The 23,385-nt window shown below is 46.4% G+C and overlaps 8 protein-coding genes across 8 annotated transcripts; 3 read left to right on the top strand and 5 right to left on the bottom strand.

Moving 5' to 3' along the window:
* Positions 1-416: 416 nt before the first annotated feature.
* On the bottom strand, positions 417-2,918 carry AOL_s00043g597 (uncharacterized protein; the record flags this gene model as incomplete). Its single annotated transcript, XM_011121083.1, has 8 exons — positions 417-604; positions 733-792; positions 894-1,019; positions 1,109-1,124; positions 1,406-1,462; positions 2,394-2,580; positions 2,646-2,848; positions 2,889-2,918. The coding sequence occupies 8 exons, from the start codon at positions 2,916-2,918 to the stop codon at positions 417-419; spliced, it is 867 nt and encodes a 288-aa protein (XP_011119385.1).
* A 270-nt stretch (positions 2,919-3,188) lies between these two features.
* Positions 3,189-4,272, top strand: AOL_s00043g596 (uncharacterized protein; the record flags this gene model as incomplete). Its single annotated transcript, XM_011121082.1, has 2 exons — positions 3,189-3,534; positions 3,599-4,272. The coding sequence occupies 2 exons, from the start codon at positions 3,189-3,191 to the stop codon at positions 4,270-4,272; spliced, it is 1,020 nt and encodes a 339-aa protein (XP_011119384.1).
* Positions 4,273-4,784: 512 nt separating this feature from the next.
* Positions 4,785-7,815, bottom strand: AOL_s00043g595 (uncharacterized protein; the record flags this gene model as incomplete). Its single annotated transcript, XM_011121081.1, has 10 exons — positions 4,785-5,316; positions 5,389-5,423; positions 5,492-5,769; positions 5,830-5,907; positions 5,971-6,018; positions 6,080-6,311; positions 6,368-6,625; positions 6,687-7,068; positions 7,121-7,169; positions 7,269-7,815. 10 exons carry the CDS (start codon positions 7,813-7,815, stop codon positions 4,785-4,787), a joined length of 2,439 nt encoding a protein of 812 aa, XP_011119383.1.
* A 799-nt stretch (positions 7,816-8,614) lies between these two features.
* On the top strand, positions 8,615-10,212 carry AOL_s00043g594 (uncharacterized protein; the record flags this gene model as incomplete). The annotated part of the gene is made up of 2 exons (XM_011121080.1): positions 8,615-9,982; positions 10,039-10,212. The coding sequence occupies 2 exons, from the start codon at positions 8,615-8,617 to the stop codon at positions 10,210-10,212; spliced, it is 1,542 nt and encodes a 513-aa protein (XP_011119382.1).
* A 410-nt stretch (positions 10,213-10,622) lies between these two features.
* AOL_s00043g593 (uncharacterized protein) lies at positions 10,623-12,486 on the bottom strand (the record flags this gene model as incomplete). The annotated part of the gene is made up of 4 exons (XM_011121079.1): positions 10,623-11,732; positions 11,809-11,833; positions 11,911-12,221; positions 12,358-12,486. 4 exons carry the CDS (start codon positions 12,484-12,486, stop codon positions 10,623-10,625), a joined length of 1,575 nt encoding a protein of 524 aa, XP_011119381.1.
* A 451-nt stretch (positions 12,487-12,937) lies between these two features.
* On the bottom strand, positions 12,938-16,441 carry AOL_s00043g592 (uncharacterized protein; the record flags this gene model as incomplete). The annotated part of the gene is made up of 9 exons (XM_011121078.1): positions 12,938-12,992; positions 13,052-13,241; positions 13,299-13,463; positions 13,520-13,661; positions 13,712-13,846; positions 13,898-15,862; positions 15,925-15,990; positions 16,051-16,240; positions 16,359-16,441. The coding sequence occupies 9 exons, from the start codon at positions 16,439-16,441 to the stop codon at positions 12,938-12,940; spliced, it is 2,991 nt and encodes a 996-aa protein (XP_011119380.1).
* A 1,044-nt stretch (positions 16,442-17,485) lies between these two features.
* On the bottom strand, positions 17,486-18,226 carry AOL_s00043g591 (uncharacterized protein; the record flags this gene model as incomplete). The annotated part of the gene is made up of 1 exon (XM_011121077.1): positions 17,486-18,226. One exon carries the CDS (start codon positions 18,224-18,226, stop codon positions 17,486-17,488), a length of 741 nt encoding a protein of 246 aa, XP_011119379.1.
* Positions 18,227-20,042: 1,816 nt separating this feature from the next.
* On the top strand, positions 20,043-22,814 carry AOL_s00043g590 (uncharacterized protein; the record flags this gene model as incomplete). The annotated part of the gene is made up of 6 exons (XM_011121076.1): positions 20,043-20,053; positions 20,116-20,228; positions 20,288-20,592; positions 20,653-20,923; positions 20,987-21,878; positions 21,953-22,814. The coding sequence occupies 6 exons, from the start codon at positions 20,043-20,045 to the stop codon at positions 22,812-22,814; spliced, it is 2,454 nt and encodes an 817-aa protein (XP_011119378.1).
* Between the last annotated feature and the right edge of the window lie 571 nt (positions 22,815-23,385).

Below are 23,385 nucleotides of genomic sequence, written 5' to 3'. Positions count from 1 at the left end.
TTGATTATGGCTAAGGAGCCGGGTGGGTATATAAAACCCGTCCTTGAAGAAAATAAAAAAGGGAGAAGGAAATCCTTAAAGAAAAGAAAAAGAAGCAGAGGCAGGGTTTAAGGAAAAAAAGATAATTTATCTATCCCAAAGCGACTGACTTGTTATTTTTTGATTCCTGTTTATGTCCAGCATTTCCCTCCTTCATCGCCTGCTACACAAAAAGACACGACGCCCATCATCTCAAATTAAAAGAGAAACAAGAAATAGAAACAGAGGGGTGGGGGGCAACTTGAAAGCTCGCAGGCCAAGAAGAAACGGTTCGCCTTACAACAGAGTTTTCGGGCCTCTACAGTCGAAAGAGGCTCGAATATAACCAGGGCTCAAAAGAAACAGAAGATATAAGAGCAAAAAAGGGGGAATCAAGCCTATTTCTGCATCATGAGCTGGACGAACTCGTTGTAGTCGATCCTTCCATCACCGTCTTGGTCGGCTTCCCGGATCATCTCGTCGACCTCGGCGTCCGTGAGCTTTTCACCAATGCTGGTCATGACATGTCTTAATTCGGCGGCGGAGATGTAACCGTTGTTATCGCGGTCGAAGACTTTGAAGGCCTCTGCATTTCCCCAACAAAACAAACACAATCGCAATTTTGTTAACAGAACCGTCCATTATTGCCGAGCTTTTCTTTTTTTTCTTCTTATTTTAATAGCGAAAGGGTGGAGTATTATTATTTTTCCTTACCTCGGATCTCCTCCTCGCTATCGGTATCCTTCATCTTACGGGCCATCATGGTAAGGAACTCTAGTTGATAGGAAATACGCCTCGTGTCAGCCTCAGCTGTAACTATGGGTTGCATGTGCATGTGCCTTGGCGGTCAGGCTGTGCCGGCTTTTGTGCCTTACCAGGGAAATCGATGGTGCCGTTGTTGTCGGCGTCGACCTCATTGATCATGTCTTGGAGCTCGCTCTCGGATGGGTTCTGGCCTAAGCTGCGCATGACGGTTCCGAGCTCCTTGGTGGTGATTTGGCCTGTTTTATCACCATAGTAATAACGTTAGAACTCAAATTTCCCCTTACAATATTTCAAATATATTTTTGTAAAGGGAATCAAAACATACCATCTCCATCTTTGTCCTATAGACGGTGGGGAAGCTTCCGTGGTTAGCGAATTTCTTGTGGTAATGGTAGTGGTGGTCCCTTTTTTTGAGTTTCCCCCGCTATATGCGTGTGGTGTGTGCCCCACTATCGTCCTAACCAATCAACCATTCCACCCAATCTATCCATCAATTCCGTAAATTGTGGTAGTTTTGGTGGAGAGCACTTCGATCGGGAAATGAAGAAGATAGTAGATATGTATTTTTCTTTTTGTATAGATGATATGGACTGTGTGATATAGGCGATTTCAGGATACGTACGAAGAGGGAGAAGGCTTCCTTGAACTCGGAAACTTGTTCTTCAGTGAGTGCCTCTGCCTGTGTTGAAATTAGTAGATTAGCTGGCTATTCATGAAGCTTCCAGGAGAGACGTGATACAAAGGCTTAATAAATTGATGGATGGGAGTGAAGACGGATTGGCTAGGATGGGGGGTAGGTAGCTCCAGGGTTGCCTGTGACGGAACCGAAACGGAGATACCGTAGTCTCAAAGATGGGAAGTTGGAGTAGATGACGACGATGATAGAGAGAGGAAAAAACATACCATTGTTAAGGTCTGGTGATGATGATAAAGTAGAGTAGAGGATGGGTATAGATGAAGATATTGGGAATGGTTTGTTGTTCGTGTGCGCGAAGGAGAGGAAGAGAGAGAGAGAGAAGGAGAGAAGAGTTGAAGAAGGGATGGATGGATGGATGGATAGTTGTTTGATTTGCTAGGGGAGCCGGGTTGAGAGGACTACGCTCAGGAGGAGGGGGTTTTATTGGAACTCTTTTTGTTTCCAGCTAGCTACCTCTTAAGTACAAGTAGTAGCAGTGCTCAACTTAGGTAGCTCCCCCCCCTTATATATATTCAAACAGGAATCCCCAGGCGTTTAGCTCACGTCCGCACTCATGTCCACATCCACATCCAGGCCAGGGCCAGGTGCCTGTGCCGGTGATGTGGGTATCATCATCATGCAGGCGGACAGGCAGGCAGGCAGACTGCACATGTCATGTCACAGCATACATACGATATATGTAAGTATAAATCTCATCTCAGATGTGATATTATTTATAATAATTGGCAGTTCATATACGAAGCTAAGACTAAGCTGTCTTGTCACTATCACCGACCCACAAGCAGCTTACCCCTTACTAACTAATAACCATTCCTTTAAGCTCCCTAATAGTTACTTAGGTAATATAACTACTAAGTACCTTACAAAAGAAATTAATTGATTCCCAAGCTCCGGCACTTATGTACTTACATACGTCTAAACTGTACATGATCGGAGCTGCAGAGCTGCAGAGCTGTTTGTAATGTGACTTGCGTAATATCAATAGCGCCGTGTCGGTGTTAAGAGGCCGGACTCCGTTGTTATAGTAAACGAGCATGATGAAGTCTGTACCTGTCGCAGCCAAGCCCGAAGCAGGTAACGCAACGTCGTCGCCCGTTGCCCTTCGAACCAGCTGTTTCAGCCAAATGATATCACCACAACGACCACCTCTTCTTACCTTACCTACGCAGCACTTCTCCACGTCTCCACATCACCACCAGCCTTATCACCACCATCATCATCATCGCCCGTTCCCACCCCGTCGCCATCATAGCTATCCACTTCAGCCGCAGTCTTACAAGCCACACACACACACACACCCAAAGCTTGGACCTCTTCTCCATCCTCCCTTCCGTCGACTTCACCCCCAACGTCTTCGACTTCACCCCCCTAATACCTCCCAATAGCATCCGACCAGACCCCAATTTACTTGTAATCCCGGGGCGCACTTCGCGATCATGTGGCGAGACCGTACAAACCTGTAAACTCCATACCCCCCACCTCCTTAAACAACAACCATCCCACATTCCACTAACATCTCCACCACCCCCCCAAAAAAAGGTACATCTCCTACCGCCAATCCTACTCCCACCGTCCGACCAAACGTCCCCGCTTCTCCTCCTCCCAACCCGACTATCAAGACGAAGACCGTCGTGGCCTCCTAACATCCGATCCGGACGACTCTATTGCCTTAAACGGTAGCAATTCAAACAATGACACAATCATCGAAATGGACCGTCTCCCACCCCGCTGGGCAGACGCTTCGGATACAGTCACAGAACTCCTCTCCGATATCACCAGAATGTCTCAAAAGCTAGATAAACTACACGCCAAACACGTCTTACCGGGATTCGATGACAATAGATCTGCAGAGGAAGGAGAGATTGAACATTTAACCACCGATATTACTACGAAGTTTTATGAATGTCAGTCGGCGATAAAACGTATCGAACGGCTCGCTCAGGGTGGTACGAGGGCTGAGGAGGTTATGGCGAAGAATATTCAAATATCCTTGGCGACGAAGGTTCAACAGTCGAGTACTACTTTTCGAAAAAAGCAGGCGGCTTATTTAAAACGTACTTGACCCTTCTCTATAAGTATATGTTTAGGTATCAATACTGATTGGAAAAAAAATTGAAGGTCTCCGAGGTCTGTCAGGAATAACCCCACCGATCGAACGTTCAGGCTCTCCAAACCCAGCATTCATGTCCACCACCCTCCTCGACGAAGAAAACGACATATCCTACTCCCGCTCCGCCCTGCAACAATCCCTAACCCTAACCTCAAACGACAACGCCATCGTCCAACGTGAACGTGAAATCACAGATATAGCAAACGGCATCCTAGAACTAGCCGACATCTTCAAAGAGCTCCAAACAATGGTAATCGACCAAGGCACCCTCCTCGACAGAATAGACTATAACGTCGAAATGATGAAAACAAACGTTAAAGAAGCTCAGAAGGAATTGGTCGTTGCTAGTGGTTATCAAAAGAAGACCACGAAGAGGAAAGCCATGTTGCTGTTGGTTATTTGTATTGTTGGGGTTATTATACTCTTGACTTTGAAACCTAGGAAGAAAGGGGGGGCTGTTCCTGATGTCCAACATCCGGTTTTACCACCGAGTAAGGATCCTAATGTGCCGGGATTGATAAACCCTGGTGGTGGGAATAGGATAAATCATCCGGGTGGTGACGGCCAGACAGGCGATCCTGATGCTTCGGCTGTGCGTGCGACGATAAGAGATAGTGGACCTTATAGGCCTGTGGGATCGAATACAAAAAGGAGGATAAAACGTCGGGTCGAGAGGGAGTAGAAATGGCTGGTTTCACTCCCCCTCCCCTTAATGATTGGCGATTCTTATTTAATCACAGCTGGCCCTTGAGTTCGATACTTTAATATTTGTGATGATGGCTTAATATAGCTACCAGTAGGTTCTTTTTTAAAATCTTTTTTTAGCATGTCTGGTGTTTGGCGTCATGAAGCTTAAGAACCAATCATGTTTCCTTCGTCTCCTTTTGACCATCCTCGTTTTTTTACAAATACCATCATCAAATTTAGACTATTTAATACCACTTTAGGAGACGAACTTTTTTTGGTCTTGGTTTTATATCCAAATAGAGATTGAGTATCACGGAAGATATTATATGTACAAATGTAGGTAGTCTTTTTTCTCCATCAGCATCCCATAAATTACATAGACTGCATGAACCCAAAGAAAAAAAGAGTTCAAGAGATCAAAGCGAGTTATATCGACCGACCAGCTATGACTCTTCAAGCAAGCAAAAGACAAAAAAAGTAAAGAAAGAAAAAGTACATCTACAAGAATCACCTCTTCTTTTCCTCAACCTCCTTCTCAACTCCCTTCCCAATCGCAACCCTCACATTCTCCTCTTTTTCATCATCACTCTCCTCCACCCTACCTTCTTCACCTTCAACCGCCTCTTCCTCTTCTCTCTCCTGTTCCTCTCTAATTCTCTCAGCCTCATCCGCTTCTCTCTCCGTAATCTCCATCTCCCGTCTAGGATACTCCGACGGCGCCCCACCAAGCTGACTTTCCATCAACTTACTAAACGCCCCTTCTCTACTCGTCAACTCCGCATAAGTCCCTTCCTCGGCAACTTTCCCATTAGTGCCTAACACAATAATCCTCTCAGAACGTTTAATAGTTGATAATCTATGGGCTATTGATATTGTAGTTGTTGAACCGGCCATTAGTTTTGCTAATGCTTCGTTTACCAGGGTTTCAGATTCGGCATCTAGTGCTGAGGTTGCTTCGTCAAGAATTATGATATCTGGTTCTTTGATAATCGCGCGGGCGATGGCGATACGTTGACGTTGGCCACCGGAGAGTTGAGTTCTAATTACGAAGGTTAGTCAGTAGCTATCCGAAAATCGAGGGTCGTAGAAAAGTGAAGGGGGGATTCCTTACCCTCTGGGTCCAACATAAGTTTCCAATCCATCAGGCTACAAAATCAATTCATTAGTATGACTATGCCTGGGAAGTTACACAATATGTAGGATGGTAGACTCACGAAATCACTAATAAACTGACAGTTTGCCCGTCTTGCAGCCAGAATAATCTCGGTCCTGGTTGCCCTCGGCTTACCATAGGAAATATTCTCCGCAATAGTTCCAGAAAACAAAACTGGTTCCTGAGAGACAACCCCGATCTTTCGACGTAGAGATTTCACATTGACATCTTCTAGATCTTGGCCGTTGATAAGAACTTTACCGGAGCTCGGGCAGTAGAATCGCAGAAGCAAGGAGGAAACAGTGGATTTGCCGCCACCGCTGGGACCGACGATTGAGACTATTTTAATTTATGGTTAGTAAACAAGCAAGTAATTCTCAGATCGTATGGAAATCCTACCATTGGATCCGGCTGGGATGGAGAAATTCAGTCCGTCAAATATTGTAACTGCCGGGCGAGTAGGGTAACTAAAGACCACTGGAGTAGGGAAAAAAAATCAGACAAATAACACACTATCGTCCATGTTAATTGGTAGCTTACCATCCTCGAAAGTAATAGTCCCCTTTGCGGATATGACCTTCTTGCCCTCTGGAAAGTAAAATATCAGTACCATATAGAAAACCATGACCTTAGATATAGATGAACATACTCGTCAAAGAATGTGATGGTTCTCTATCCTGAAGTTCAAACAGACGACTTGCAGCACCGACTCCTTTCATCAATTCGGAATAAAAGCTCGAAAGTCCAAAGAGACTCGAACCGGCATATGCAGTGTACATCAAGAAAGACGTAAGCTCTCCAATAGAGATAAGCCCGTTCTTAACTTGTTGGCTGCCAAACACCAAAATCGCCAAGATTGTAACATTGCCAGCAAAACCAGTCTATTTGATATTAGTATTTGGTGTAATATGGTTGAAAGATGGTTAATCAAACATACGGTACTAAAAAAGGTAGCGCTGACTAGAGCCTCCTTAACCCCGAGTTTAAATATCTTTCGAACTTGCTTATTGTACCGGCCAACTTCCTGAGCTTCACCAGCAAAAGCCTGCGATGTTCTAACATTGCCGAGTCGCTCTTCCGCCACTTTCGTAGCATCACCGATGGACTTTTGAATTTTTCGTGAGATATTCCTGATAGTTCGACCATAGAAGAATGCACCAATACCGATAGGCGGGATCATAAGTGACATAACACCCTAGCTGCCCGTTAGAAAACATTCATCAAGAAGTAATCTACTAAAGGGTTGATGAACATACCGTCAAAGTGGCCGAAGTGTACAGCATCATCGCCAACCCTGCAGCACCACTAACAAGCGCTCTCAGGCCATCGGATAAATTTTGCGTAATACTTTTTCCAACAATAATGGTATCAGACGATAATCGGGATATTAGATCACCAACTCGGTTCGCATCAAAGAATTCGGCATCTTGGGTGTAGGTGCGTTTATAAAGCTGGGTTCGGAGACGGGTGACAATACGTTCGCCAACGACTCGGAGGAGGATGATACGGCCATAGTTTGCCATGGCGCCGATGCAAAGGACCCCACCGAGAGCGACGTAAAATTGGTTCATTGGAAGGCCAAATAGTTTCCCTAAGTCGGTCTGAGTAGCAACATCAAGGATTTTTCCAATCGAGAACCTAGACCATCATTAACATAGAACCAAGACCCAAAATTCGACGAAGCACCTACGGGATTGACATAGATATAGCCGAAGATACCAGAAGGAAGCAAAACGCAACTTTACACATGGAGTAGTGTCAGTAAAGCATCATTGGAATTTTCAATAACCCACTCATTATATTTAGACCCCAGGAAGCACAAAAGAAGAGAGACATACCTCCTAGCCATCTTGCTTCCGGCCTTGCAATCTTCAACAATCGCCATATTTCACCAAACCCAGAAAACCCACCGACAGTACCGGGATCTTTCCTTAACCGTGCGCTGAGATTAACCTGTGCAGCTTTACTAGCTTTCTCTGACCGTCCAAATTCTGTCTTATGCAAATCGTCTTTTGGATCCGTATTTTCTTCGTGCTTTTGGTGATGATGCTGGTTGGTTGTGTAACGATGTGAAGTGGAAGAGAAAGACCTTATAGCATGCCGAGTAATCTGTGAACGTTTTTGAAACCCAATTGACCGAAATATCCGACTTTCATTATTCGAAAGAGATCGTGATTCCCATCCCACGTGGTTCTGCCGCGTGCAAAGCCCACGAGCCGGTGCCTTTATGTGTCCAACAACTCGACTGGGTATCGACGGGTTAACGGCGGGTATAGATCGGGTGAGCGGCGATATTAAACTTCTAAACGAACATTGTGATACAAAGAGTGGAGATTTCGATGCGTGCAATATGCACCCCGCGAACGGACGTGGAGCGGGCAGCATAGAGGGCTGCTTGTTTTTATGCGGGGTGCGCTGCCCGTAGTAGCACCCGGCGTGGAATTATATGGGAACTATGGTTCGATATTCAGACGACGTTATTTGTGTGGCTCCAATTGATCGAGTTTTTATTTTATTTTATTTTCTTTCTTTTGTAGATTTCTAAAACTTCGAAATACGATCATATGAAAGATGGGAGAACGGACTGAGATGGTGATAGAAGATGTTAAGGTTGGATCATCGGATAGTAGACTCGCGCGGTTCGGACATGCTTTTTAGATGCCGTTTAGATCGTACGCATTTAATGCGTATGCACTGTGCTCGGAGTAAAATCGTGACCGACTTAGAACGGCGGCATCGGATCTAGCAGAGCTACAAACGTTAGCGAAATGCAGCAACATACCGCGCACGCAATCATGATGTCGTCGAGTGTAAACTGACTGACTTACCAAGTATGATGCTTCGAATTCGGGTTGACTGTAAAAATATATCGGGGACTGGTCGAGGGTGGTGATATTACCGAGGGATGTTTTCTTGTTCCAGGTCCAGACCAGATTGAGACCAGTTTAGTGCCCAGACGATTATAAAGATAATTTCCGGCGCGAGTTCTCCACGAAGGCCGAAGACGACCTGCTTGTTTCTGCATCAGCCAAGGTCGGTCTCCAATCAACCCACCCCGCTGTGCCCCACCAACACAACAAGCCCGTATCACATCCCCACTTACATCACCATCGTCATCACCAGTACCATCACCATCATCAAGTAACAGTACTGCTGAATACCCTCAAAGGAGGAAACCGCCAAAATGGTCATCGACTATTCAAAATGGGACAACCTCGAGATCTCTGACGATTCCGATGTCGAAGTCCACCCCAACGTGGACAAGAAATCCTTCATCCGCTGGAAACAGCGTGATATCCACGACAAGCGTGAACAACGTTCCCAAACAAAAGACCACATGAAACTCGAACACCAAATGAACGATCGTTTATTATCTCGTATCGAAACTCTTCACAATGCTTTGAAATCCCATATCGAAAGCTCTGAAACTAAAGAAGGGACGCCCGAGGAATTCGTCCTCCAAACACTCTTGGATACTACCACGCCTGAGGATCTGCAGAAGGCCCAGGTTCTTGGGAAACCGGATCCTAATGCTCCCACTTATGCTGAGATGTTGACAAAGTTGGCGGATAAGGTCTCGTCTGAAATTCCAAAGAACGCGGCTGATAGATGGAAGGCATTTGAAAAGGGTATCTTGGGGTTCAAGAATGAGTTGAAGACAAGAAATGATGCTAGCAAAGCTGAGTTAGAAAAGATGGAACGGGAAGACTCCAGGAAGATTACCTCGCAGGGACTAAGAGACGGCTTCAATACGACACATGTGGCGAAGGCCGACCCTACACCACCACCTGCCCCAGAGTCATCCAAGAAAGCAGGAAAATCAAAGATCGAAACCGTCGAACTTCTCAACTCTGGCTCTTCAAAGCCTAGCGGGTTTGATTCTCTATCTTCGGGTGCCGAAGCAGACATCGATGAAGAAGATACCGACGAAGAGTCAGAGTTCGATAGACAGCATCACGCCACAAAACTAGGCAAGGATTTTGGCAAGATCAAACCATCGGATCTACGTGCGAGTGCAGAGTTCATCGCCAAGAATCCCACTGTTCTAGCAGAACGAGAATCGGATGGACTTCTGATCGAAGCCTTCAATGCTCAAATTGACGGAAAGGATACATTGACAAAGCAATATGTCCACCAGGCTCTTCTGCTTCAGTACTGCAGACAACTAGGTGGCAGCTCAAACGCAGTCCAACTGTTCTTCAAAAGAATCACTACCCCAAACCATACTGCCCAAGCAGCGTTCTTTAATGATGTTAATGACACACACTTCAAACTCAAGGGCCGTGCTATCGAAATTGCCAAGGAGAAGGGTGAGACGAAGGAAGTTGAACAAATCCAACTACATGCAGTTGACCCGAACCAACAAATATACATCGAAATCCCACCCAAGGATTCAGATGATCCGCAACTCAAAGAGGCCCGCCAGATTTTTGAGACTTTTCCTCCAGGATTTCAGAAAGCTCTTGAGACTAAGGATCTTGATAAGATCAATGTTGTCCTAGGAAAGATGTCTGTAGATGAAGCCGAGGAGATTGTTGGAAAATTGAGTGAGGTATGTACAAATATCAAGACATATCAGACAACCTACTGATCACTTCTACTATGCAGAGCGGAATGTTGAGCCTAATCGAAGAAATCATCGACTCAACAACCGAAGAAGGCCAGGCAAAACTTGCTGCCCTCGAAGCTGAGAAGAAAGATAAAGGAAAACAATCCACCCTTGCTGGTGAAACCATCAAGGAAGAGGAGGAGTATAACCCATTGGTCGATGAAGTTGATTAAGCATCTATTGCACCCATACTACCACAGAGTCCCTCTCTTCATCTAATTGCGCGGATCTGCAGCGCTGTATTTTAAGTTTATCAAGTGGATTACTAAGTACCAGAATCAATTTGGAGAAAATGACCTAATAGTCTAGAATGTAAGGGCGCGAGGGAAACGCCATGATACCAATCTAACATACCCCATGCGTTCCATCTTCCTATTGAATCGTTAGATGTGTAGTGATCTATCGCTCTGCTGAAAATCACCAACTAGAGTTCCCATGATTGAACGCCAGCCTTCCTTCTTCCAGAGCACTCGAAAAGACAAGCAATGTCATAACGCTTCAAAGACAATACCATATACCCCAAATTAAAAACCCAAAATCGAAAAGAAAACCTAAGATGTCCATATATATAAAAGTATAATCCTCACACGCTTAATAAAAAGCTCGCCGCACTCCCAGCCGCCAACCCAGCAACCAAACAAAGCCCCATAAACCCTCCAGCCGCTCCACTCTCCTCTTCCGGTACCAACTGCGGACCCAACATCATAGTATTACTCCCCACATACCCATTCGTCAATCCAAACGTGAACTGCACCAGTTCGTAAAAGAAATCACTCTGAACCTTCGCCCCTCTTCCTTTAATATTCCCCAACCAATAGAGTGGAACGTAAACAACCCTCACCGTCGCAGCAATCGCTAGAATCTTGGGATTCGTACACGCGATCTTTGGGAAACCGCAGATAACACGGCCGATTAGATCGCCAGTGTTCCAGATGAGGAATGAGAATGGGATGAAGACCTCTGGGCGGGAGAGGACGGATGACGACGGTGGGTTTACAGATAAGGTGGCTTGTGTGAAGACCGGGAAAACCATTGTCAATGCAAAGTTGAAGAAGATGGTATAGGCGGGTAGTGGGAGTTTTTTGATGAGAACCAATAGTGATAATGTTGCTTTAGGTTCGTTTGCTTCCGGTTCGCCGGCTGTTTGGTGATTCGAGCGATGGAACCTTTCCTTATGACGGGATAGTAGGACAATGAAAAGGGACAATGCGAGGCAGGAAACCGCTGTTGCGGTCAGGAAGTATACAAACGCAGATTTTGGTGATGCGGATGCAGATTTATCTTCCTGGCTTTCGGGGGCTTTGGACGGTATCGCCAAAACCGCCACCATCTGCGCGATAGACGGTAGAACACCCGCTACACCTTGTCCGGACATGACACCCTGTGTATATATCGGGTCGAAACTACCGACATAAGCAAACAATCCATTTTGAAAGAACCCAGCTGATACAGCGGTTCCTAAGACCATGAGGAGGGTAAATGATAGGTATACGCCGGCAGATATGCTGGTAAATGATACTGTAGATAAAGCGAATAGGATAAAGACGACACTGTTGAGAATCAGAGCGATTATAATGCGGCGAGGGTAATGTGCGCTTTTCTGGAGATATGAGAGGGCGAGGGTCGTAATCAATGTAGCGCCTGTCGATACGGTCATAATAGAAGATTGGAAGTTATCCAAAATGGTTTTGTTCTGTCGATTTTGAAGCGTTAGCACCGCGTCTACATAAGATAATGGATATATTAGAGGATATATTAGAGGAACTTACATCTCTAAACCGCATCTGAAAGTATCTAAACACCAGTAACCTCCCGTTAGTCCCATACCTTTGGTTTCCGATAATATTAATAGAAGTATATGAACTACTCACGCAGCTGCTGCCAAAAAACAGTTCCACGCCCATAACATTGCAACCCCAAGTACCAAAAACACCGTGTAGTCAAACCATGATATCCGCTGCCGCGTGCCTAATAAATTCTTATTCCCTCCCGGCGGCAACAGCACAGTCGACGAAGACATCGATGGCGGATCATAGTCCGCATCCGTATCGTCTAGCTCTCCATTTTCTGGTGCTAAGGGCGTATAATCGACGGGTGCCGTCGACTGCCGTGTGCGGAATACGTCCAATATTCGGTCCATAGTTTGTCGTGTGCTAAGTTTCAGCCTTGAATCTTCAAGGATCTAAGGAATGTAAGGTGGATAAAGTTGAAATGCGGAGAAGATACTGAGTACTGGTATGTGTGGTTTTATGGCCGGAGCTTTCGCGTTCGGAACTCGTCCGTTCCTAAGGTTATTTTCGCGCAGTGTCGCAGCTGACCACGAAGCGACCCCTGATGACGTTGGAGTCCGTGAGCTTCGGGTGTTGGACATCTGTAGTTACGCCAAATACAGGATCTGGATCGGATTCGGCAGGGATGTTTCCCGAATGACCAACAGGGACAGGCATCCCTGCTATTGTCAGAGTTCACGTGACACTTGTGGAACCATCATGGCTCGGCTCTGTGAGCGACACTGCACTGAGCAGCGCCACATGGTCACCGTGCCGCATCTGTGCGATATCAATCTATTTTGCCGGCCGGTTCGTACAGATAATTTTCAGATAATTTTCATTAGTCAGCATTACATTTGTACAAGTTTCTAAATACACTGCTCTACGCTGGCAGGAAGTAATAAGAAAAAGAGAAAGAAGTGACTAGCCATGGAATAGATGACACCACCAGGTGATGGTGGAAAGAATATGAAGGAGAGAAAAGAAAGGCAATAAAGAAAGAAAGAAGAGAAAAAACGCCTTCAATGCTCAGATCGAGAGGTCTATGTCCACATCTACAATATATCTTACCCCAACCGTATCAAAAATGGTCGTTAAACGTCCCCTGTCGTTGCGTCGTGATGTTGATCTAGTAGATTCCCTGTGTTCGGTACTGGAAAGTATCGTACATGCGGGTATAGTAACTATGGAATGTGCATTAGTTGAGAGAAACAAATTATTTGTGGCGGTGGGGCCGAAGTACCTTCCAATGCTCTTCGCTATCATGTCGTTCTCAACAAAAGCTTCGGCTTCATCCTGGCTTAGATGCAACTGAAACCTGGCTCTCAATGCACCCACAACCTGGACTACACCAACTCCAAAGCACGGCATAGCAGACTCTTTGCCCATGATTTCGACCATCATAATGAGATTATCAGCCGTCTTTCTTAGGGCTATTGAAGATGTTAGTTGATAATCATACGCCAATCTATAATGGGTAAACGACGAACCTTGGAAAGCCTTCTTGCACAATGTTTTGAAAACCAGAAATTGTTCAGAATGGGCACCCCCTAGCAGCTCGACGTACTCGTACGTCAACTTAAATGGAGCTGCTTCGAATCCCATTGATCCTGGGGAATTAGACAACAAGAAACCGAAATCGATATGAATGATATCTTCGCCTTTGTCAGTTTACACATTCAAATGTAATTTTTAGGTGTGGTGTACTCACGGCCTTCGTTATCAACAAGGATATTTCCATTGTGTCGATCCTTTACTTGAAGAACATAACAGATGATAGAGTATGCAGCAAGAGATTTAGTGAACGCATCGAGTGCATCCTTGTACGGCTTTGAATCTGTTTCACCAAATGTCTACAGGCTGTTAGAGTAAATTCCAGGACCATTTCTTCGAAAAATCTCACCTTCTGCCAATGATCCTTCAGGGTTGCAAATTTCCCCCTCGGGTTCTTTCCCGCTGCCATAGAAGCAAGCGTCAAACTCCGTTTCAAGGAGTGTAAAGAGACACCATTAGTAATAGTCTCGATGAGTCCGGATGACTACAAATCCAATTAGTATTTGACCTGTGATGATGATATATTATATCTTACCTCTCCAGTAACAAGGATCCTCATCTGCCGCACCCAAACATCGACATTCGCATTTTCCCAAACCCTTCCACAGAACTGAATGAGTTGGCATGCAAACATCTCCTGCCGTAAATCGCCCCCCGTTTTAACGATGACACTCAAAAGATCCCAATTTTTATAGAGTCCATATGGTGATGACTTCCTGATACGCTCCCTTTTCGCACGCCACTCTTCGCCAAAAGTAGCCGCGCTAGGGTCATCCTTATCTCCACGTCTAGCGATACCCGCGGTCTTAGAGTCGTTTTCCATCCTAGCTTCACCGGCTTCCGTGCGTATCTTTTCTGTAGTAGACCCTTCTGCAACAGAAAGGGCTTCAACAGCTTCCGTTGCAGCCTTGGCATCCATCATGGTTTCGAAATTAGATATCGGTTCCTCGTAGAAGAAACTTTGCTCTTCCAACGCCTGCATACTGGCGATGATCTTTGCTTTTATAGCAGAGACTTCGTCTTTCGGCCGTTTAGAGCTGCTAGCCTCTAATTGTGACAACATGTGAGCGGCTGTTCGCATGTGAGTAGCTAAAGCAGAAAGCTCCGCTTGATCTGTTTTGCTGGAACCAGGAGAAAAGGGAGTCGAGCGCCTAGGTATGGGGCTCTCAGATCGTCCTTCGGGGCCCGATGATCGTGGAGTAGCTACTGAAGAAACGGAAGACAACGTCGCAGCGCCACTGGATAGTCTAGGGACCGCGGAAATCGGGCCTTTCGGAACAGCGTTGGGTTCAACGCTTGGCCGTGGGGTAACATCGTCAAAGCCATACGTCGCCATCATCGGTGAATTGCTTATATCGCCCGAAGCTGGCTCATAAACAGAATCGGCATTCGTATCATCGGCCGGCCTTTCATCCCTTTCAGCAACTCTGGTCGCATCTGATAAGTCAAATATCCTTCGCTTCGATTTTCCCTCGTCAGAGTGCTGCGCTGCTATAATGGCCTGGTTTGCTTTGCTGTTGGGATCGAAATCAAAGTCGTTTAGTAGCACCTCTACCATTATCAAATAAGGCACTCGCTCAGCGCTGTTTAACACAGTAGCCTCAGCTGGGTTTATCCTCACTATCCTATGGTGGGAGGAGAGGTGACCCTCCTTGGATTCCGACTCTGCGATGCAAGGTAAAATAACTGGAATATCAACTTCGGCAGGCAAGTCATTGTTAAGAAGTGCAAGTTCGGCCCTCAAAGCACTGAGACGAGCAGGTTTCGGGACGGGAATTAGTTTGTTTGATATGCCTTCCAGCGCAGATAAAAATTGCGTCTCAGAGTGAAAATAGTTTGTCCGCAAGAGGTGAACCTTTTGCTTCTCCGTGAGCTCGACATTTTTCTTCGAGTGAGACCTGGAAGTCTTATTTTCCCTTTTCTTTGTAATTGGAGGCGACAAGAGATCGGGCTCTTCGTTCGGGAGCCTCAAATCGGGCATGGACGTCGAGTTCGTGGGGACGGGAACAATGTCAAGATTTTTCGAAGCTGATGTAGAGCTAGATGGTTTGTACGATTGCCGACGGCTGGTGCCACTAGCCGAGGACGTTCTCCTGGGCGAAGGGGGTATCGATTTTCCGGATTTTGGTTGTTCGGTGTCGGGAGTAGTGGGTTCTGTCCGAACCAATTCAATCTTGGATGTCGATTTCGAACTTTCGGGTCTTCTTCTCCTCGCTCGTATTGATCCGGATGTCGTTGCGCCGACAGTCTTACTACGGCCGAGCCTCGGTGACGGCAAGGGTGTCTCCGAGATTGTGAGTTCGGGTTTTGGCTGCTTCCTAGCTTGTGCAATAGCTATCGGGCCGGCGTAGGCAGGAAGCAAGGGCATGGCAATTCCAGCAAGGACGAGGCCAGCGAGTATGGTGACGGGGAAGACATGATTCTGGATAGGATCCCGCTCTCCCGCTTGGGTCGAGCCAAAGACAATGTGCTGCACCTTGTTATACACCCGTCGACATGTCTATACCAGTCAAGTTTTAGTATTTCTATTCCGCTGCATGATTGGCATATCGGATAACCCACCTTGAAAGCATTTGATTGCGGATCTTTGGCTAGATCATGCAGATGGGTCTGAAATAGCCAGAATGTCTGCCACCCAGGGATAACAATCAGCGACGTTCATATCAAAAGACTGCAGGCGAGACGAACGATAAGAGCACCATGCGCATTCCTTTCACAAAGCTCAATGACAAGCTCCTCCAAAGCGACACTCTCGATGTCGTTAATGCTGACCAACAGATGACACAACTGCGGTATATAAAACTCTATCTGCTCATAGCTGAACTGACGTAGCTTATGGCAAAGATAGTGATGTATACCGATTTGGTTGGGATATCGCCTACGGATGTTACTTTGTTAGCGTAATCCGGGGTTCGATCGATGTGATATTATATTCGGGCGGAGTGCTAGTGCACTGTCACAAGTGCAATTGCAAGCAAGCAAGCATCGTGACATACTGGAGATATGCAACAGCCAAGAAGGGGTCGTTGTTAAAATGGTCGCTTTGGAAGAACCGGAGAAGCAGATCCCGCGATGACATCTATCCGGATGTGGTGTTCCCCCATCCACAGGGAAACATAAAAGGGAGGACCGCCGCGGCTCTTGAGCTTCGTGGAGTGTAACAGAGCTGAGCAGTAGCGGAGGGGCGGCGGTAAAGTTAAGTTGGGTGGATGTGTGTGAGTATATGTGTTGGAACTCGGCTCCCGGCAGGCAGCAGGAGCTAGAGAAGGGAAACCTGGGCCAAGATCGATAACGATGTCTCGCCCCCGTGAGCGTAGGCGCCTGTTGGCTATGGCTATGAATATGGCTATGACTATGGTTTACGAGATAGGATGGGACTGTTTTCGAACCGTCGGGGCTTGTAGGGTAAAAGTCGGACCGTCAGATATTCAGGGTATGTCCGCACTGCAACTTACCCCGTCGTTAGTGGGCCGTTCTTTCTGTGTAAAGTATCCTCAAGAGCTAGCGCGCTGCCAAGGAATTAATTAATAAAGCTCTGAGGTTCCGGAGCCGAAGGGCTGCTCCAACCATCCCAAGTCAGTGGAATCGATGCCCCGATTGCCGATGTTGAGATTGATTGATTCGAGCGCGAATTCGAAGGTCTAAGTTGTATCTGTCCTCTCCATTCCCTAGTAAATACTGCATTCATGGTTGCATATCAATTGCGAGTGAAGCAACAGGTAAGTACTATTCATGTGTGAGATCCATGTGGCATTTGATTTCGATCCGCCGAATAGCTATACCAAACTAGGACCATACCGTGCAGGGCATGGTTATATGCTTGTTACTCGGAGAGGACTTCCGTTCTCCGAATTTAACATGAAGAAATGGCCTCAACGAGCTATTACCATCGGCTTTCTAATTCTATAAATACTTCTCGTATGTAGTATATATGTACTTGTAAAAACTAAGATAAAATATCCTCGGAGATTTAAATCGGCAATAGAATCCCCGAAAAATCTGCCTTGCCCACAGATGCGCACGCCTAAAATTAATATTTATATCCTATAACCCCATCTGTATATAGAAATGAAGATTCAGTTCGTACGGCCAACGGTCGATATTATTCCGTGTGTCAGCATCGTCAATTAAGGATTCGTTTTCCCAATGTCAGAGCTTCAGATATTGCACCCGCCATTATTTCCAGTCCTTCCTCCCGCTGCAGCATGTTCGCCCCGATAAAGGCTTGGACAACGGGCCATGCATGTATCGTCGGTTTCTCTGTAACCCGGAGTCTGACAGATTTGATCTTTTCGAATTTGGAAACAAGGGATTTGATTTCACTTGTAAAAACCTCCTGACTCCCGTAGACCATGTGTATCCCATGTACGGGTAGGGCTTCCTCCCACCAGCCCATGTCCTGGCATAACCCCGGCGACTTGTAAGGGTCGTTCACATCCCCACCATTTGCATAAGATACCCCGAACTTGTGCAATTGGTTGGCGTCCAAAAAGTCGTTTTCAGTGTTCTTATTCTGGGATGACACAAGGACAGTCCACGGAGATATAAGAGTCGCGTAACTGGGCCGTCTGAGGTAGGAAGCTTCCCCGGTTCCGCTGTCTTTCCGTGGCCTTGCTAGGTGTAATAGTAAACTGAGGGCAATATTCCCTCCGGCACTGTCGCCACAGACAACTATTTCCGCAGCCGGGGCAAGCTGGTGTACAACTTGGTACCCTTTGTGTGCCTCGTTTAGTTGGGTGGGGAACTTGGCGTCGGGTACCAATGTGTAGTCAAGAGCAAAGACGGCTGGGTTCTTGAAACCTGAAGATCGAAGCTTAAAGGCCCATGATATAAGGAATTCTAGATAGAAGTACGGAGATCCCATAGTAAAACCCCCTCCTATTCAGAGAAACCGCAATTCGAGTAAGTTGACCTTTTTCTTTGTTTTTTTCTCTTAATTTCTTGAGGGTTGAACGTTCGAGCAGGACCTTTATCTTGCTCCTGTAGAAGATCATTTAGTGATACATACCGTGAATATAGTAAAGAACAACATCGGGTTCAGAATCTTCGAAGGTCTTCACCCAAAGGCCTCGAGCACCATCTTGATCGATCTCTTTCGGGTTCCAAGAAGGGACGCTCCCCGGCAATATACCGTGCCTCAACAATCGAAATTTATAAAAGGGCATCACCACCTCCCCTTTAAAGAAAACTCTACCGATATCGCTTGGCAGATTTGCAAATGAATATTTAACGAGGCGAATAACAAGTTCCTGGAAGAAAGTAGAGTTGTTGACAAATTCGGGACGCTCATTTTTGAATAGGAGTATATGATCGTGAAAGATTAAAGATGGTAACGTAAATACTAGAACAGATAAATAAAAAAAATCCGGGATAGACGTTAGTCCTTAATATAGTTTTCTAGAGCAAATATCTTCCAGTCTGCCCAGTGTCGAGACCAACTGCTTCCAGTATTCTGGGTGTTCAAAAATGCAACAATATATGTGTTGTTAAGGTTCCTACCAAAATATGGAATGGCGGTGAACAGCCATGATATTACTTTAACAATCCCAGCATGGGGATCAATAACAAGCTGAGGAATAAGGAATCCGACAAATACCAGGCAGTCAAGCCATGATACCAGTCCGAGGGCCTTGTGCATAGCTCGGCAGGCTGTGCAACTTTGTACCGGCGGTGATTCGAGTCGAAGTTAATTGAAACGTCGCACGAAGCAAAAGAAAGTACTCAGTTAGATGTTGACGATAGGTGTAGTAATGAAAGGAATAAAGAGAAGAAGAAGCTCTTAGAGCAATTCTTCGGAACTCATGTTATAAGGTTATAGAATAATAAGCTCGTGCCAGTCTTCCTAGCCAAGTTTCGGCATTTACGTATGTCTTAAGATCATTATCGATTCGCCACGAGGCTCGTGATCCCTGGAGATATAAGCGACTTCTGCCACAGCGAATACGAAATTTGCGAAATACTTTCACTGTGAGAAAATCCGACCTGACATTGGGACAGGATAGCAAAATCGCAATTTGCTTTTGACATTAGCCGTTTAAATTCCTCGCTTTGAAACTTTGGTTATGAAGGCCTGAACGGTGGTTTTGCTGTGATCCCGCGTTGCAATTGGGTGACGCGTTTTAATTGCTGATACCGCGGGAAGAAAATTTAATTGGCAAAAAAGTTCATCAGACGACAATCCTCCTTCAACGTCACTCCATCCTCGAAACACACTCGCGATCTCTCCTCTCTAACAGCGTCAACGGTCGAGCCACACCCCTTTCCATCGTCGTTTCTTCGATATCTGTGCTTTTGAACTGCGTTTTTGATACTCCGTTTTTCGTTTAAGCGTTTTGAATCCACCTCTTCGTCACGAATTTCCTTGGCCGTTTTATTCTCGTCAGCCTTCTTCAGAAACGGATACATCCCAATCGCTGGTCCAAAACCAATTTAGAAACTGTCGACCTTACTTTCTTTCGATAGATCTCGCATCAAATACCCTGGCAATCTACATTCTCGGGGCCAATGGCCTTACTTTAATACTCTAATCGCTCAATTGCCACCCACACTCTACTCCATCCATACCAACCGAGTACGCGCCGGTTCTCCTCTCCGGCATGGTCGCCAGCAAACAATCGTCATAACTCGAAACACTCGATTTATCCTACATCACTCGATATTTTCCGTTGGTCATCGCCAAAATGACAGCTAGGTATGATGAATCGGCATGCCACAGCTCTTCAGGATCCAATTGCTCACGATGGTAATCAGTAGTCTCTCGATCCCACTGGAGGAAATTCCAGTCCGCCTTCGATGTTCCATGTGCAACAATCTTGCACAGGATGCTTATCGGCTCCCATGCTGCGAACAGTCAATATGTGGTAGCTGTATGTCTTCTAGATTTCATTTCGACTTAGGTTGAAAAACTGCTAACACCTAATCTTAGGTCAATCGAAACTTCCTACCGTTTGCAAAATCTGCGATCATTCCCCGTTAGACGCAGCTGAGTGCAAGGTTTATGCCTCTCTTCGGACTACTGTTACGATATTTCTGCGAACCGCAGAAAAGAAGTATGGGTCATTGGCAAAGGCGAAGAAGGAAGCTACACCTACTCCACAAACTCCCGTCGAGAAGCCTGCAGATCAAGCTGCAACCGCTGTAGCGCCGGAAACTACGAGGGAAGTTTCGTTGCCCGCTCAGGCGGACCAGGAAACCCCAACAGGGGGGTCTGAAGATAAGGAAACACCAAAGGTTAGACACTCTCCCCATTAAATCGGCCCCCAGACTACGATTCTAACGGTGTATGTATAGCTGGAAGAGAAGAACAGCACATCTGCCCCTGAAAACGGGCAAGACGAAGCTGAGGGCGCAGCAAGCAATCAGAATACGCAAGGAACTAGCGATGGGACAAATAGTCAGAATCAAGGAGGGCAGTTCTGGAACAACCAACAGGGAATGAACCAGTATCCAGACCAAAGCGGTCAGTATCAGGGGTACAACATGGGATGGAACGGATATGACCAATCCTCTGGCTATGGGATGCAAGGCGGATGGGGGGGTAACAACATGCCGAATATGATGGGTAAGCTAGAATCTCCAGCGATGTTATATTGAGAATAAGTAATTAGCTAACACCAACTTCTAGACCAATCAGGTACCATGAACTCTTTTAATGGAATGCAGTCCTTCCCAGATGGCTTCAACGGGATGGGAAACATGAATATGGGGTATGGATACGGTCAAGGTAGCTATGGGAACTCTGGGATGGGAATGCAAGGACAAGGCAATTGGGGAAACGGTTGGAATATGCAGAATGGATTAGATGGATCGAGCTTCAATTCTTCTGGCATGAACGCTGGTTTCTATCCCGGTGCAGGTGGATATAATCACCAGTCTTCTTATGGAAATCATCAATCCCAACAAAATCAGATGATGCCTCATCAACAATTCCAGTCTCGTGGCTACCACCACAATCAATACCGTAATTACTCGAACCAGAACATGCGTGGGAACTATGGGCAGCAACAGCAGTTTGGAGGACCGCCGCGAGGCAACAACAGGAACTACGAGCAACAGGCTTCTGGTAATGATGTCCCCGGTGCCTCCCACGGTATTAATGGGGATGTCCCAGAACAAAATGCCGTCGCCGTCGATGGAGAGCCCCCGCAAACCAACTCGAGAGCTAGAGGTGATACTGAGAAGGTGTTGGTTGGTGAAGTATCTGACGAACAAGACAGGAATAAGGATTTCCAAGAAAGCATTAGTAGTGAGACCAATGGTGCTACAAATGCTATCTCATTGATTGATATCAGGGGTGATTCTCAAGCCACAGAGTCCACTGATTCACCAGGTACTGTAGTTAAGGAAAATCCATATCAAACTCCCGCTGGAGATGTAGAACCGCAGCCACAGGCTCCCGTAAACGCTCCCACCGGACCAAGGGCTATGAGGGAGCGCAGCGAGAGAGGTAGAGGTAGAGGCCGCGGCGGTTTCTATGGGGGCAGAGGCGGTTTCCATCAGGCCCAAATCGCAGGAAGGTGAGTAATTTTTGGCAAAAATATCTTGACACCACCGACAACCCTCATGACACCACTGACGATCGGAATTCTAGTGACGATACCTCCGCTAATCATCTGCGAACTGGATCCATAACTTCATCCGGCAAGAATGGCGCCGCCATCGGCCCCGAAAGTGACTACGATGATGCATCTAGACGACAATCCAAAGTCGACGACGCACAATTTTCGCCCGTAGAGTCGCGGAGAGAGCAAGAATCGCATGATCGAGACAGAAAACGCAGTCGTTCTCGGTCTAAGTCTCGGACCAGGAGGCACCGACACCATAGAAGCCGATCTCGCAAGAGGAGCTCCAGCCCACGTCAGAGCAGAGTTACGTCTAGGGACCGAACTCGCTCTCGTTCAAAGGACCGCAAACGTCATCGCGACGGAGATAGAGACAAAGATAGGGATAGGGAGAAGGACAAACGAGAAAAGGAGTCTAGTCGATCCCACCGCAGTCACAAGAGTTCATCACATAGGCACCGACGGGATCGTTCCAGAAGTCGAAGTAGGGACAGAAAAGATGCTAAAGAAAGGGATGAAGCTACAGGAGACGTTGACGCAAAGGACACGGAGAAAATATCTGAAGTGGATTCGAAATCTAGACATAGAGACAGGGATCACGATGATCGACGGAAAGACAAGGACGGGAATAGAGATGACAGGAAGAGGGATAGCGACAAGAAATCCCGCAAACGTTCTCGAAGCCGGCACAGAAGTCATGGGCATCACAAACGAAGTCGTGGAGACGACGAGGAAAGAAGCGACAGGCATGGCGACGACCCTGACCGGAAATCCAAGAGTTCCCGATCTTCCAGAAGACATTCAACCAGATACGAGGACGAGGAAACTGCGGCTGAGCGGGAGAGACGAGTAGAGAGGGAACGTGAGGAGGAACGATGGGGCAAGCGTTGAATGGACATGGACATTTACACCTTACGCTATACGGCTATGTTGAGGGGTCCTGAGAGCTCTCGGTTCATACAATCGTGCGATCACAAATCTTCCAGATAGGTAGAACAGTATATTTGGCTATTTGCATAGATTAACTCTACAAGCCCCCCTCTTCTACCCTTTTCTTTTTTTTCCCCTCCCTTTCTTCTCCCATTTCCTGTACACAATTATAGTGAATTCGAACAGGTATGAAGCCGATAGTCTCGTAAGACGACGCCTAAATTGGCTACAAATGTAAGGGTTCGACGCTTTGTCGGGACGATAGACGAAGCGACCCAGGAAAAATAAAAAATAAAAAATAAAAAAATTATACTACAACGTAGCTGCCCCCGGAAGCGGTCAAGGTTCCCTTCGAGACTAGATAGTCGTCCGCACATGTGGGGGATGATATCGCCAAAGTGGTGTCGAGGCATGATGCATGACATGATATTATTACCCAGCATGCCTATAGAAACATACCCGGGTTTTTCAGATCTCGCACTAGGTGAGTAGGATTACGGAGAAAAATATCCCTTCCATCCATGCGGCCATA

This window comes from Orbilia oligospora (assembly GCF_000225545.1).
Source record: "Orbilia oligospora ATCC 24927 unplaced genomic scaffold scaffold00043, whole genome shotgun sequence".
In the NCBI taxonomy this organism is placed as follows: domain Eukaryota; kingdom Fungi; phylum Ascomycota; class Orbiliomycetes; order Orbiliales; family Orbiliaceae; genus Orbilia; species Orbilia oligospora.
The sequence above is the reverse complement of the archived record's forward strand: the minus strand, read 5'-3'. Positions and strand labels throughout refer to the sequence as shown.